The following is a 15,923-nucleotide window of genomic DNA, read 5'->3' on the forward strand; positions in this document are numbered from 1 at the left end:
CCAAATATTTAGAATGCCTCTAAAGCATTTGATGAAGAAAAAATTTCTGGTTAAATGACACTTTACCAAGATCAGTTGCAGAGACACTTCCTGTAATGAAGGTGAGTAAATACAGCTTGGCTTATTGAGAAAGAGGAACAACAATTTTTTCTCCTTCATACCTACCTGCAGAAATCTTACTGGGATAAAATGAAGATATTTTCTCAGGAAAGACCAAGGACTGCTGTCTAATAAAGATTCCCAAGGTTTTAGCAGCTCTCTAGATCATGATAACTGCCCTCTTCCGTGAGTTTCTTCCATCATTTGCATGACTGCTTATCAATTCTTTAAGGTTGGAGAGGCCATACATAGAAATTAGAGGAACACTTTAATGGTCTCATTGGCATTTTATGGAGCTTTCTCAAAAAGACTTTTTGATTTTATTTTTTTTATTACACTGAGGTAGGGAATGTGGGGCAAGTCGACGAGAATTGTGCACTATAATTAGCAAGTTGGAAACTTGGAAAGAATTTTCAATCTATCTTCCCAGGCATCAGACTGTAGATGCCAAACCATTAGCAAACATGGGAACAGGAATAATGAGAAAAGCAAAGTCAATACAACAGATATATTGATTTTCTTCTTGAAAATGACTGTTTTTAAAATGGCATGAACCAAGTAATTAAAGATACTTTACAGAAGTCTTCAGAAGTTGCGCATGGTTATTCATCTCTGGTTAAGAAGCACAGAATTTTGTAAATGCTTCCAGCCCACATGATGGTAAATTTCGTCATGCAGCCTCCAAGTCCAACCTCTCAAGCTCTGGGTGTCATCGATGTGGTGTGCATCTTCCCAGTTCTGGAAAACGATACATATGATATCTGTCCTGCTCCCGTGCTAGTTTATTCATAGCTGCATCATAGTTACATCACCTCTCTTCTAACCTGCTGGTTTTTTCAGGTCTGTTTCTATGAGACTAGTGAATTAACTTCAAAAGTTGGTGCTTGCCTACCTCTACCTCGCTGGTGCTGTGGATGTTTAGTCTGTTTTAGTTCTGAAGTTCCTCCAGCTTCTCCTAAGTAAATCCTGGTTTTTCAAAGTCAGTGCTTCTTTGTAGGCTTGTTCCTCATTTCCTTCCTCATTCTGACAACTCTGCCTGTACAGACAGGACTAGATGTACTCACGGCCTCCATTGTGGTTCCTGCAACTCCGTTCTTTATTCAGCAGTAAGTGAAGGGCATGCTACTTTTTTTTCTGTTTTTCCTTTTCTTTTCAGTCGTATCCATGAAACGCGTTCCTGGTGTCTCCACTCCTTGATTCCGAACTACTGGAATCCTGGGGGCAACCGTGTGCTTTTTAGACTGGACAGGCTCTTTTATCTGTTTTGCATCCGCTTTTAAACTCGAGGCCGCCGTTTTCCTGAGGAGTGAATAATAGTCCCCGGCACGCTGGGCGGCGGCAGCAATAGGCGGACGCGCTCGTCCTTCGGCTCTGCGGGGCTACGGCCGCCTCGGGGACCGGCGCCGGGAGGAGCGTCCCCGCGCTCCGGGCACCCGCACCTCCGGGCCAGGAGCCCCGAGCGCGGTGGGGCGGGCGGGCTGGACGCGGGGGCTGCGGGCGGCTCCCGGAGCTGCCCCGCTGCGGCCGCTGCCCGCGGGAGCTCCGCAGCAGAGCGGGCCCGGCGGGTCTCGGCCACGGCTGTCGGCGGCAGCCTCTGGTCCGGCACTCGCAGGGTTGAGCTCTGGCCAAGGGACTGCGGGATGGGCCACGAGGCCGTGGGAAACCAGCTCGGGGATCTTTGCTGCCAGGAGCAGCGTGCAGCAGCTGCGTGTTGTTTCCATTCTCACCGGCTTCGGTGTTGGGGAGCTTTGGAAGGCGAGGGATTAACGGAGAGCTGAAGGCTGCAGTTGCTTGTCTTTATTCCCATTTTGAGAGACCGTGTTTGCCAATTCATTTGAGGTGTTTACACCCCTGAAGTTCTCTTATGAATCTTTCCTGTGTCCGACTGTAACTGTTTCAAGACAGACAAGACAATGTAGCAAGGTCCATGTCTTTGTAGCTATGCAGAGTGGTTAGAAGTATTAATCTGTTTTCTTGGAAGTTTTTGCTTTTTCCTTTCCTTGCAGGCTTTTCAGATGTCTTTTCAGAAGAACTGCATCTGGAGCACTATGACAGCAAACAATATATTTGGGAAATATGTAAGCAGTTTAACAGTGACTCATGGGGACAGTCTTTGGGATAAGACTTACTAGCAATCTGCAGGTGGCAACTCTTGACCTATTTATCTCACAACTCTAGGAGATGATCAGAATGCCAAAATGTCCTTCAATTCCTGTGCACCAAAGAGAATGCCAAAATTGCAGCTGGTCTATATGATCTACCTTAACATGACCTTTTTGTCTGAGATCTCTGGCTCAGACTTTCCAATCTGATATTGCTCTTTATGTAAAGACATAAAAAACTGATAAAAGGGTAATAGGAAGATTATTTAAAGGAATCTTGTATTATTAACAAAAATGCAATATTTTCAACTCGAAGTAGAAGGAAAGCAAAATTCTGATGGATTAGTGAAGCTTCTTTTCTGATTCAAAATACCTTTGTTTGGTTCAGTTGAGAGACCAATTTTCTTCTTTTTTTTTTTTTTCAAAATCTTCTCCAATAATAAAGATATGCACTTTTTTCTCTCTCTCTTTTCAGACAGATGCTATTGAACTGTTAGCAGAACAGTGGGAAAATTATTGGTTGATTCAGTGGAAAGCTTCAATAGCAGTAGCAAAAACCAGCTTTGGTAAGTGTTCACAAATGGCAACATGTCTCTGTGCCTGATGTAATTTTTTTATGAAGTAATTTACACGGATGTTTCTTACAAAGACCTCAGAGCTGGGGTAATTGTGATGTGCCACCTGGGCATCTTCTCTGAGTCCTGAAATGAGTGAATTGCAGGTGGTATAATAAACCCCTTCAGTTAACTGGGAAAAAAATGTATAGCTATGGTTCCATGTTAGCGAGGCAGCAGCTGATCCCAGCTTTGGAACACTCTCATTGCAAGCCACATGAAAGCAACCGGAGCTTAAGTTTGGGATCTGGTCATGTGCATGAGCAGGAAGAGGCCAATCCCCACTGCACCTTTTTTCCCATGTGCTGCTGCTGGTGTTGACTCTCCCAAGACAGAATCAGCAGCCTGGAGCAGAATTGCTCTCCAAGAGACCTCAGGATAAATGGAGCATTTGGCCAATGCCAGAAATGAGAGATAGGTGGGAGAGAAGCCCTTTGGGTAACACTGGAAGATAGAAATGAGTCATTGGTCCGGGGCAGGTATCAAACACTTGTGTAGGAGATGGGTTTTCAGAAGCAAAGAGTTCAAGCCCCTGTGAAATAAATAATCAGGGAGACAGAGGAAGTGGCTCTATTTGAGTGCAGTGTGCATGAAGTGCAGTAAAGGTTGAGTGATACGATGCCAGCCCTTGGTCTGCTCAGTGCTGAAGGTGGACAAGCAGGATTTGGGCTTTACCACGGGAGATGGGATGTGCCAGGGAGACAGAAGAGAGTGAGTCAAAGCTGTGCCCTAAATGCAGTTACTGAGCACAAGTTGGAATAGGAAGAGGTGAGAAAGAGAGCTCCCAGAGATGATCAGGTCAGTGACTGAGAGGCAAAAATGGATCAGTTGGGACAGATTTGCATTTCTGGAGGGTTTTACAGAGAAGAGCATTTGTGGCCTTAGAGCACTTAAAGCACTGCAAGAGCAGGCAGTTGCGAGGAGTGATCACTGTCCAGCACGGTCTGAGTCTGATTCAGTAGGACTGGGCAGCTCTATTTTCCTTTCAAATAGTTAAATAGAGAGAGAGCTCCTTGTTTTGGAGTCTAGTTTTCTTGTATGTCTCTGGAATTTTTTCAGCTCTCTGCTTTCAAGGCCATGGGCACTCAACCTGTACCTGCCTTTGGAATGGGAGGACAGCAAACCTCAAGCTTTGGGCTGTCAAGTAAGTTCCTGTTCTAAGACCCAAAACATTTGAACCTTTTCTGTAGTTTGCTGCTGCTGCATCTTTGAAAAACAGCAGTGGTTTAGTGTCCCTGGGGTAAGCCATTCTGATATATTTTGTAAATTCTCTACTTGCAGGCTTTCCTGTGAGCAGCAGCAGCAGTACCAGTGCCAGCAGTTTCTCCTTTAAAACCGGTTCCAACCTCACAAATTCAGCATCATCTGGGAGCAGCCCTGCTGCTGGGAGTTCTCCTGCTGCTGCAAATCCTCCTGCATTTGGGACAGCATCCTCTCCTAGTGCACCCCAATCCGTCGGCTTTGGCAGCCCGGCCGCTCCATCCGCAGCCTCCTTCTCCTTTAAAACAGCTGCCACAGCTGGTGGCTTTGGGACTTCTGGCTTTTCAGGCTTTGGCAGCGCTTCTGCTGTGAACTCTGCAAGCACCACTCCGCTCCCAGCCTTTGGAGCCTTCAGTGCCACCATAGGCACTTCTGCCTCGCCTTTGAGCGGTGCTTTATTTGGACAGAGCGCCAGTGCCTCTGGACATGCTGTCACCTCAGCCTCTGCTGCAGGCAGCAGCTCCAGCCCTGCCTCAGAGAAGTTATTCACACCCAAGAGCGAGTTATCAGCTGAAGAGTGGCAACAGTTTGAAGCAAAGGAGTTCACAATTGGAAAGATTCCTCTTAAGCCACCACCATTAGAACTTTTAAATGCTTTCAACCTTTTAAGTTTTTTCTGAAATGTTGTTAATTTTTATTTCCTTTGTCAATTCTCTTCTGCAGAAATAAATGTACAAGTATAAACTTTTGAATGTTAATTTGGGACAGACTTTTTACATCTGAGATATGAACTGTTGAAACTAAAATGGAACATTTCCTTCTATATGCTGTCCTGTGAACTTCTGTGCAAAGACTGTGTGAAAAATATGGTGTCAAAAGAGAGAATGTTGCACTGACGTATTTAAAATCTACCCTTTGATCAATTTATTGTCTCCAAATGCACGCTCCATGACTTGTAGGACTGGCCACTACAGCTTTTTTCCCCATTGCTCCAACAATTGGTATTGTAACTTTATTGGTGAGCCCATTGGTGATAGTTATAACTGAATGTGTGCCTTTGCTGTCTATCAAAAATCTGTTGCTTTATTCCCCAGCTTTACTGAAACATGAACTGTGAGGGATGCCTCCACACTTTCCTCCAGTCCCCTTCACTCCTTATCGAAATCATCCAGCATCCTAATGTTTGTATCTTTAAGTTGACCATTCCTGTCCATAAATGGCATGTGGATTCAGGTCAAAAGGAGGGGCCATTTCTGACCCCTCAACCCCTGCTTATCTTTTTGCCTTCTCTAATACCATTCTCTTTTCATACACATTAAAAAGGGGTTCAATATAGCCTGCATATCAAACCGGTTAGGATGATGAGTCAGCACGATAGTTTCCAAAAGCTGATACATTCCTTCAGGTTTCTCTCATTATGAACAAACAGATCATTTCCAATTAAAAAAAAATCAAAAGGAGAACAAGGAACATGTCCAGAAAAAAAACGGCTGTTGCTCTGCACCCACCCAAGTGGTTTGTCTTACCACTGGCTGGGTATGTCTCTGAGTACAGGCCACAACAAGACTAAAATCCTCACTTCCTGTGTTCTCTTTATTTTGATCTGTATCCTCTTTATCCACCCTGCTGTTATAGGAGTGTGGAATGAAGGGAACTAACATTTGCACATAAACCCTCATCCCATTTTCCAACATCCACTGTAAGATAATATTAATCTGCAATTACACATTTTCCCCCTACTTCAATTTTTAAAGTGGCCACCAGTGATGACAATATCTCTTAATTTCATCTTTAGTCACTGGATCTCCCCTAAATATATTCTGGTTTTTTGGGATGCATCCTAGACACCTGTGGGGAGGAACTGTTAAATTTATATTAAGTTTAATAATATAATTAATATAATAATTAATTTAATAATATTCAAGATCCCAAATTCCTATACCCTTAGGTCCAGACCTTCAGTATTTACAAGACCCCAGTCCCCCTGATTGGTTACACTGCTAAACATATACCATTTGAAAGAGGAACACTAGTGCACCTACCAATCTAAGAATTCTGTTCCCCTTTTGGCACTTTCTTGACTCTCTCTACGGCACCTTTGAGTTGCTCACCACCATGGTACTGGAGAGGATTTGATGGAGTTCATGATCAGCTGGTCAGTAGATGCATGTACATGTACAGTCTCATCCAATTCTCCATTGCCAGAGGAAGCAAAATGGTCTAGTCAAGGCTTTTGTCCACCCCAACTGGATACCCAGAACTCCTAAATATGGATTCTATTGGGTGCAAGAAGCAGATTTGCACACCGAGTAGAGTTCATAGAATATCCTGAGTTGGAAGGGACCCACAAGGATCATGAAGTCCAGCTCCTGGCTTTGTACAGGACCATCCCCAAGAGCCATACCATGTGCCTGAATTCTCTCAGGTTGGTGCTGTGACCACTTCCCTGGGGAGCTTTTCTACAGTGCCCAACCACCCTCCAGGTGAAGAACCTTTTTCTAATATCCAACCTAAGCCCCCTGACACCACATCATGCCATTCCCTCAGGTGTTGGTCACCAGTGAGAGGAGATCAGTGCCTACCCCTCCACTTCCTGCGATGTTGCAGACTGCAACTCAGTCTCATCTTCTCCAGGCTGAGCAGACCAAGTGTTCCTCACACAGCTTCTCCTCAAGGCCCTTGATCTTCATTGCCTTCCTTTGGATGCTCTCTAACAGCTTTATATCCTTCTTGTACTGAGGTGCTCAAAACTGCCCCCAGCAGTGGAGGTGAGGCTGCCCCAGTGCAGAGCCGAGCGGGACAATCCCCGCCTTGCCTGGCTGGCAGTGCTGCGCCTGATGCACAGAAGTCTTTGTTACATGGCTGTACACATGGGTGCTAGGTGGTGAATTCATAAATGCAGCACAGCCTCTGTGTGCCAGCTACCCACTGTTATACACTTCAAACAGCAACAGGTCAACATCTGCCATACAGACACAAGAATCTGAAGCTATACTGTACATACAGCAGGAGGACTAAGAAAATGGCCTTAACCTGAGACAGGGGAGATTCAGGTTAGAAATTAGAAAAAAGTTTTTCTCTGTTAGGGTGGTCAGGCATTGGAATAGGTTGCAAAGGGAGGTGGTGGAGTCACTGCAATATGTGGTACAATTTTCTTTAAAAAGGGTGTTCAATGCTTGATCTTTATCTACTTTCAAGCCTAACCAACAAGGGACATTAAATTCCTGAAACAGATAGCAGCTGGCAGGCTCTAAATGATGCTCATGTGTTAGAAAAACAAATTACCTGTAGGTAGAATTGCCTTGTTAAGTTCAGGGCTGGACATGCTTCAGTGATCTCAGACCTGGGTGAGGTCAACAAAGCTTGGGAAGAAGGATGAATCACTGATAATGGACACAAAGAACGCAGAATTCACGGGCCACAAGGACATTTGTCAGAACCCCCAAGACAGGGAAGAAACTAATAAAAACAACTCGACAACTGTGCTGAAACCAGCTCTGACTGGGTGAAAGGTAATTCCAGCAGGGGGATCTGTGACCACCAACTCATGGACCACTATCCCAAGAAACCCATGGGCCCACAAGAAGAGAAAGACTGAGCATGCAGACTAATTGGCATGAGAAGTGAGAGAATAATTAACCAATAAAAGATAGAATATGAATTAATAAGAGAGCTATGTAACTTGTAGCCAATGAATGCTAATTCCTTTGTTTGCTAAAATGCATAAATAGCAAAAAGTTTTGATAGTTGGTGTGCTTGATTTGTGGAATACTATCTGGCACCCAGGCTTGTGCAACTCTGAAATAAACAGTCTTTCAAATTCATAGTTTTTGGCTTGTCCCTTGGTAACGATCCAATTTTTGCAGACAACATCACCATCCCTGGGAGCGTTTAAGAAGCACCTGGATCTGCTGGGTGATGTGGTTTAGTGGATTACAGTGGTAGTGATGGGATGGTGGTTGGACTGGATGATAAAGGTCTCTTCCAACCCTGATGATTCTGTAGCCATGGGCTGTACCTTCCTTATTCTCCCCATGAAGATACAGCACACAAAGGTCTTACCGCGCAGGCTGCGTGAAGGGCCTTAGTGAGCGAGGGGCCTTCACAGCCGAGGGCGGCTATTTTACTGTGTGAGTGACTGAAGCCTTGCACAGCACAAATCAAACCCGTGTTTGGCTTTATCAGCAGCTCGTTACTGTGTTATCCCTCGGTTTGACTGGATGTACGTGCCGGTCTATTCCCGCCTCTCGGCGGCGGCCCCCGTTTGCCGCTGGCTCTGCTGGCGCCGAGCTCCGCGCTGCCTCACGGCGCGCTCCCGGCACGTCAGAGCCGCGCGACGGCGGGGCGGCCATGGGCGTCTGCCAGTTCTTCCTGCGGGGCTACTGCCGCTTCGGGGAGCGCTGCTGGAACGAGCACCCCCGCGGCGGCGCGGGCCGCCCCGGGGCTCCCCCGGCCCACGGTACCCACACGGCGCCGGGACGGGGCGGGAGGGTGCGCTGGGCCCGTCCCGGGGCGCTCCGTGCGGCCGCTGCCGGCGGGAGCTCCGCAGCAGAGCGGGCCCGGCGGGTCTCGGCCGCGGCTGTCGGCGGCAGCCTCTGGTCCGGCACTCGCAGGGTTGAGCCAAGGGACTGGAGCACAAGTCCTGTGAGGGTGCTGGGGGTGTTTAGACTGGAGCAAAGGAGACTTGGGGAGGCTTACCGCTTTCTACAAGTGCCTGAAAGGGGCTGTAGCCAGGCGGGGGTCAGTCTCTCCTCCCAGACAACCAGCGACTGGAGGAGAGGACACAGCCTTAAGCTGCACCAGGAGAGGTTTGGCTTGGGCATTCACAGAAATGGTGACGAAACGTTGGAGTGGGTCCCCGGGGAGATGCTGGTGTCACTGTCTCTGGAGGTGTTTGAGGAAGGCCTGGATGTGGCACTTGTGCCCTGGTCTAGTTGGCAAAGTGCTGTTTGGTCATAGGGTGAACTCGATGGTCTCAGAGCTCTTTTCCAGCTTAATTGATCTTGTGATTCCGTGACTGTGGGATGTGGCACAAGGCAGTGGGAAGCTGTTCTCGTGGGCAGCGAGCAAGTTTCCAGCGGCTGTGTGTTGTACCCAGTGAAATCTGTTTCCATTCTCATCAGCTCTGGATGTTTGGGAGCTTTGGGAAGGAAAGGTGCACGATAGAGAGCTGAGGGCTGCAGTGATGGCACGGCAGGAACTCACTGCAGCCGCTTGTCCTTTTTCCTGCTGGAAGGAGGGTCGGGGTTTTGCCTGTAACAACATGCACAGGTGTGTCTCAGAACGAAACTCAGGAGTTCCCCGTGCTGGAGCAGAGCCCCTGCTGTAGTTATGGAGGCAGGAGCCCCTAACATAAACTTATGGTGTGTTAAATTGAATTTTTTTCTGCTGGGGTAGTTACTTCATGAAACAACCTAAGCAAACCTGAGCCAGTGTCTTTCTGCAGCGCCACAGTTGTTGCAGGCACAGCGATCTAGTTGGTGTCTCTGCTTGTTAAGGCACAGGGCAGATGGAACTAGATGTCTTTTAAAGATGCCTTCCAACCCAAACTGTTGCATTTGAAAACTACCCTGGATAACTCACTAGCTAAGCTGACTAAATGATGAGATTAACTCATGAGGAAAAAAACTACATTTTAATTTCAAACATTTTATTGTCATTGTAAGACTAGTAATACTTACAATTTTTGTTGATAATGTTGAGTCATATCTTAATGTTTAAAATTTTCTGTTCTTTGCTTTTTGTTTGGTTTTTTTTTAATTTGAAGTTACTAGCGGAAGAGGAGGAGGAGGATGGGGTACCTCTAACCAGAGATACAGTAATGTTATCCAGCCGTCTTCATTCAAGTCTGATACATGGGGTGGCAGCAGAGATCATGGAAGAGGATTCTTTGGCTCCTCTGACTTTGGATCATCAGGTGGCAGCAGCAGAAATGCAGACTTTTCCCAGAACAGGTTCTCTGCCTTAGCCAACAGTCAAAGCGTTGCTGAGGGCTCCAAAGATGAAGAGGAGAGACTTCTGTAAGTTATAGTCCTGTCTTACTAAAAGCATTTAGAATGAAGAGGTTGAAAGCTTACTGACTTCCTAGAGATAACGCAGAGGACAGGATCATGAGGAGAAAGCTGGGACACGGGAAGAAACATAGTGAACATCATTTGATTCTCTGGAATGATGCTGGCATAGGGAGGAAGTGATCCTTGTTTGGGAGCTGGGCAGATAGTCAACTGTGATATTAGTAAGATGGTGTGGTATTTAAATTGTGGAGGATAAGGAAGGAAACAGATTTCAGTGCTTGAAAATAAGAAATCAGAGCCCCTTTAAGAAAACTAATTTTACTTGGTTTTTTGACACTTAAGACAGGAGATCTTTCTGTCAATGGTATAGCTATTGAAACCTGGTTTCACAGACGTGTATGTTCCAGTCAGTTACAGGTGACCAGCAGCTGCAGCTACAGGGCAGGAACTGAGAACAGCACAGTGTGATTTCCCAAAGAAGCAAGGTTTTGGAAAGACTTTCCATTACTTTCTTTAAAATGACATTTAGAAAAGGCCTGGTTTTCATGACAGCAGGTTTTTGACTCTGGATTAGGATCCAAACCAATTGTCTGAATTGGCTGTTACTGGTGTTTTTTGGGTTTACCATGCAATTTCCCCTTCATCTGTGATTTTGTTTTGCTTGTTAGTGAATGTGTAGTGAAAGACATGGAAATTTGGGAATCTTCTGGACAATGGATATTTTCATGTTACTCACCAATGAAAGAAAAACTGAATGTCTCAGGTAGGTAATGTTTTCAGTGTTGTGTTCTGCTGCTCTTTAGGATGTTTCTGTGACTTGCCCACACTGTTGTACCTCTGTGCAGCCATTTACAAGGTGATGATTTGCCTTGTGATACCACAGAAAGGAATACTAGTTGATGGCAGTTTAATTTTGGCCATTCACATCTCTGACACTCTGTAATGAATCTTTTTTTTTGTCTCTGACTGTAAGTCTCTTAAGACAGACAATGTATCAAGGTCCATGTCTTTATAACTGTAGAGGGTAGCTGGAAGTATGAATCTGTTTTCTTGGAGGTTTTTGACTATTCCTGTCCTTGTAGGCTTTTCAGATGTCTCACCAGAAGAGCTGCGTCTGGAGTATTACGACAGCAGAGCAAACAATATTGTTGGGAATTATGTAAGTATTTAAAAAGTGTTGGCTGGTGTGGACACTCTTGGGACAGGACTTGTTACTGTTCTTCAGTTTGAAGTATGAACTCTTGATTCATGTATCTCCCAACTCCAGGAGATGATCAGAATGCCAAAATCTTTTTCAATTCCTGTGCATCAAAATGTAGAATGCAAAAATAGCTGCTAGACACTCCTTGACTTAATCTTGTCTCTGCTCCCTGTGTGTTATTTGTAGAAGTTACTTGAATCCTGTCTCAGAAGTTTAATACTTTATAAGCTATTAGTCAGTTTGATTGTTATAGGTGGCTATTTGGTGCTTTAAATAGAAGACTGGGCAAGTTCATTTGTCCTTGTTCTTTTACACACCTTTGCTGCAGGGAATTAATTATGAAAATAGCAGATAATTATTTTCTAGAAACAGATACGTATATACTCATTTGGGAGTAAGGTGTATATTTTTATATAAAACATCTCCCTATATATATATATCATTCCTTCCTTGTAGTCCTGTCAATACCAAAGAAGCTAGCAGAGTTTAATGTTATGCCAGGGAAGAAATTAGGCTGTTGGATATATGTAAAATATATGTAATCTATATGTAATATATATAAGTAAAAATTAATTCAAGCTACATTGCACTCTTTTCTCTTCTTCCTGATTCCTTCCTACAGAAGGAATCATTCTTGTCACCACTCTTGCTTCATATGTTTAGATTTACCAGAATTGCATTTTAGAGACAGGAGGCACATATTTTTTTTAAACTTCAGTTAAGATAATAAACCAAAATAATAATAAATAACAAGTAATAAACAATATGCTATACATGGCTATTTAAATATATAAATAAATAAATTGTGATCTCGTCAAAGCAGTAAATGCAAGTTTGAGAGCAGTAAATACAAGTTTTCCAAACTCTCAGTGTATAGATGATAACTGTATGATACGGTTCTCTTACAAAATGTTTAAGTACAGCATATCTTTTCCATGTTTCTATTCTTAAACTGGATCAAAATCTGAATTTTCCAGTTTGTTGTATAGGAGCAGATACCAAACAACATGATCTTCCAACATGTGACTAGACACAAAAGAATTATTGATGTTTGTGATGTAAGACTCTTTTGAAAAATTAAGGAATTTGTCTACAAAAAGCTTACTCATTCAATTTTTGCAGGCATTTGTGACACTAGGTGTTTTACTTGTTTAGGTTTTAAGGAATATTCAATTAGGCCAGGCATCAAATTAGATGTATTTCTAAACTTAAGTATGAATGTAGGAAATTTAAACTTGGAATTCTTGAAAGTTTGTTTGAAGACTTTTCAGGTTTTTGCTTAAAACTAAATCACAGTTATCAAGACACAGATACCATTTATTATTGCACTGTTCTGTGCAGTTGTCTGATGGATCACACTAAGGGGGTTGATTTAAATCAAGGAAGTTAATTTCATCAAAACTAACTATTTTAGGATGGTACTATTGAACTGTTCTGAATTAGTGTCCTGAGAGTGGGTATTTTTTTCTGAAAATATGGAAGAAGCTAAGGTAAATCTTAGGACTTCAGCTTAGTGTATGAGTGCATAAGTAGAAAAGCCAAATTGAGGAGTCTGTTCTCGTATATATAGAACATATATGGTCTTGTGTCTTTTTTTTTTTTTTTCCCAAGCATCTCATTCAGTAAAAAATTTGATTTGAAAAGTCCCAGAACTTGTTTGAATATTACTCCTATGTAAACTAAAAGGGTTGATTTAAGGACAATAGCAAGTGAGTTTAAAGGAACTCTCTGTTAAAAACAAAGACATCAGCTTCTCACATTGAAGTTTCAGGAAAGAAAATATCTTCTTGGGTTAATGAAATTTCTTTCATATTTCCAGATATCTTTTTCCATTCAGTTGCCAGATGACTCTTTTGTTTTTAAGTCTTCAGTAATAAAAACATGCGTTTATTTACTCCTTTTCAGATAGATGCTGTCCAAAAGTTAGCACTACAATGGAAAGATCGGCTACTTCAGTTGAAAGCTTTAAATGCATCAACAAAAGCAGCTTTGGTAAGTGTTCACAAATGGCAACATGTCTCTGTGCCTGATGTAATTTTTTTATGAAGTAATTTACATGGATGTTTCTTACAAAGACCTCAGAGCTGGGGTAATTGTGATGTGCCACCTGGGCATCTTCTCTGAGTCCTGAAATGAGTGAATTGCAGGTGGTATAATAAACCCCTTCAGTTAACTGGGAAAAAAATATATAGCTATGGTTCCATGTTAGCGAGGCAGCAGCTGATCCCAGCTTTGGAACACTCTCATTGCAAGCCACATGAAAGCAACCGGAGCTTAAGTTTGGGATCTGGTCATGTGCATGAGCAGGAAGAGGCCAATCCCCACTGCACCTTTTTTCCCATGTGCTGCTGCTGGTGTTGACTCTCCCAAGACAGAATCAGCAGCCTGGAGCAGAATTGCTCTCCAAGAGACCTCAGGATAAATGGAGCATTTGGCCAATGCCAGAAATGAGAGATAGGTGGGAGAGAAGCCCTTTGGGTAACACTGGAAGATAGAAATGAGTCATTGGTCCGGGGCAGGTATCAAACACTTGTGTAGGAGATGGGTTTTCAGAAGCAAAGAGTTCAAGCCCCTGTGAAATAAATAATCAGGGAGACAGAGGAAGTGGCTCTATTTGAGTGCAGTGTGCATGAAGTGCAGTAAAGGTTGAGTGATACGATGCCAGCCCTTGGTCTGCTCAGTGCTGAAGGTGGACAAGCAGGATTTGGGCTTTACCACGGGAGATGGGATGTGCCAGGGAGACAGAAGAGAGTGAGTCAAAGCTGTGCCCTAAATGCAGTTACTGAGCACAAGTTGGAATAGGAAGAGGTGAGAAAGAGAGCTCCCAGAGATGATCAGGTCAGTGACTGAGAGGCAAAAATGGATCAGTTGGGACAGATTTGCATTTCTGGAGGGTTTTACAGAGAAGAGCATTTGTGGCCTTAGAGCACTTAAAGCACTGCAAGAGCAGGCAGTTGCGAGGAGTGATCACTGTCCAGCACGGTCTGAGTCTGATTCAGTAGGACTGGGCAGCTCTATTTTCCTTTCAAATAGTTAAATAGAGAGAGAGCTCCTTGTTTTGGAATCTAGTTTTCTTGTATGTCTCTGGAATTTTTTCAGCTCTCTGCTTTCAAGGCCATGGGCACTCAACCTGTACCTGCCTTTGGAATGGGAGGACAGCAAACCTCAAGCTTTGGGCTGTCAAGTAAGTTCCTGTTCTAAGACCCAAAACATTTGAACCTTTTCTGTAGTTTGCTGCTGCTGCATCTTTGAAAAACAGCAGTGGTTTAGTGTCCCTGGGGTAAGCCATTCTGATATATTTTGTAAATTCTCTACTTGCAGGCTTTCCTGTGAGCAGCAGCAGCAGTACCAGTGCCAGCAGTTTCTCCTTTAAAACCGGTTCCAACCTCACAAATTCAGCATCATCTGGGAGCAGCCCTGCTGCTGGGAGTTCTCCTGCTGCTGCAAATCCTCCTGCATTTGGGACAGCATCCTCTCCTAGTGCACCCCAATCCATCGGCTTTGGCAGCCCGGCCGCTCCATCCGCAGCCTCCTTCTCCTTTAAAACAGCTGCCACAGCTGGTGGCTTTGGGACTTCTGGCTTTTCAGGCTTTGGCAGCGCTTCTGCTGTGAACTCTGCAAGCACCACTCCGCTCCCAGCCTTTGGAGCCTTCAGTGCCACCATAGGCACTTCTGCCTCGCCTTTGAGCGGTGCTTTATTTGGACAGAGCGCCAGTGCCTCTGGACATGCTGTCACCTCAGCCTCTGCTGCAGGCAGCAGCTCCAGCCCTGCCTCAGAGAAGTTATTCACACCCAAGAGCGAGTTATCAGCTGAAGAGTGGCAACAGTTTGAAGCAAAGGAGTTCACAATTGGAAAGATTCCTCTTAAGCCACCACCATTAGAACTTTTAAATGCTTTTGACCTTTTAAGTTTATTCAGAAGTAACATGTTTTGAAATGAAACAAAATGCTACTGTTAACTTTTTACATTTTACATTTGAGAAATGACCTGTTGGAAATAAAATGGAACATTTCCTTCTATTTGTTGTCCTGTGAAATTTTGGGGAAACACTGTATATAAAAAAGTTGTGTCAAAAGAAACAGTACTTCAGTGAAGTACTCACAGCCTTCTGTGAATGGAACCCTAGAAAGACATATGCAGTGCAAGTGCCTCTTATTGGATAGCCTTGTCTTCTGCCTCTTCAAAGGTTTGTGCAGCATTTAAGGATTGTGTGTCGAGAGAAGGGGCTGGCTCCTGTGTGGTCTGTGCCACTCCCTTCTTTCCTTGTCCTGCACAGTTCCCTGTGCCAGTTGACACAATTCAGCTGTTGTTAGTAGTTTTGCCTGAGGTCACCAAGCCTGTAGGAATGTCATATAATTGGGAGAGGATGACCCTGAAAGCATTCATCCTGCAGAAGGAGCTTGTGGGTTGTTATTTTGATGCCTCTTAGGTGAAACTATGCAAGCAATAGCAAAACTGTCATTCTGTGAATGATGGCATTTTGTTGTCAGGTTCTCAAAACTTGATGGGTGTATATACTAATGTTACCTGTCCTGAAGTCATGATGTTAAGGGATCGATTTTGTTGCCAAGACACTCTAAAGCAGGAGTCAGGAGTCTTCCAGAGGATGTCCTAAACTCAGGGAAGGAGAACATTTGCTATCAGGATTCAGGAGAGACAGGACCACTGGGAGACATTTTAAAGTGTGATTTA

The 15,923-nt window shown here is 44.1% G+C and overlaps 2 protein-coding genes across 4 annotated transcripts; both read left to right on the forward strand.

The window, feature by feature from the left end:
• Positions 1 to 1,067: 1,067 nt before the first annotated feature.
• On the forward strand, positions 1,068 to 4,836 carry LOC131575297 (nucleoporin NUP42-like). Of its 3 annotated transcripts, XM_058830528.1 has the most exons (5): positions 1,068 to 1,205; positions 2,106 to 2,177; positions 2,677 to 2,767; positions 3,875 to 3,959; positions 4,097 to 4,836. In XM_058830528.1, the coding sequence occupies exons 4-5, from the start codon at positions 3,893 to 3,895 to the stop codon at positions 4,693 to 4,695; spliced, it is 666 nt and encodes a 221-aa protein (XP_058686511.1). In that variant the 5' UTR covers positions 1,068 to 1,205; positions 2,106 to 2,177; positions 2,677 to 2,767; positions 3,875 to 3,892; the 3' UTR covers positions 4,696 to 4,836. The 3 variants fall into 3 exon arrangements, with proteins under 3 accessions (XP_058686511.1, XP_058686512.1, XP_058686513.1); XM_058830529.1 differs by lacking the exon at positions 2,106 to 2,177 and having other exon boundaries at positions 1,079 to 1,205; XM_058830530.1 differs by lacking the exon at positions 1,068 to 1,205 and having other exon boundaries at positions 1,645 to 2,177; positions 4,097 to 4,286.
• A 3,513-nt stretch (positions 4,837 to 8,349) lies between these two features.
• Positions 8,350 to 15,262, forward strand: LOC131576581 (nucleoporin NUP42-like). The gene is made up of 7 exons (XM_058833457.1): positions 8,350 to 8,474; positions 9,783 to 10,035; positions 10,698 to 10,792; positions 11,112 to 11,188; positions 13,136 to 13,222; positions 14,330 to 14,414; positions 14,552 to 15,262. The coding sequence occupies exons 1-7, from the start codon at positions 8,366 to 8,368 to the stop codon at positions 15,163 to 15,165; spliced, it is 1,320 nt and encodes a 439-aa protein (XP_058689440.1). The 5' UTR covers positions 8,350 to 8,365; the 3' UTR covers positions 15,166 to 15,262.
• The last annotated feature ends 661 nt before the right edge of the window (positions 15,263 to 15,923 follow it).

Source organism: Poecile atricapillus, chromosome 2, assembly GCF_030490865.1.
Source record: "Poecile atricapillus isolate bPoeAtr1 chromosome 2, bPoeAtr1.hap1, whole genome shotgun sequence".
NCBI lineage: Eukaryota > Metazoa > Chordata > Aves > Passeriformes > Paridae > Poecile > Poecile atricapillus.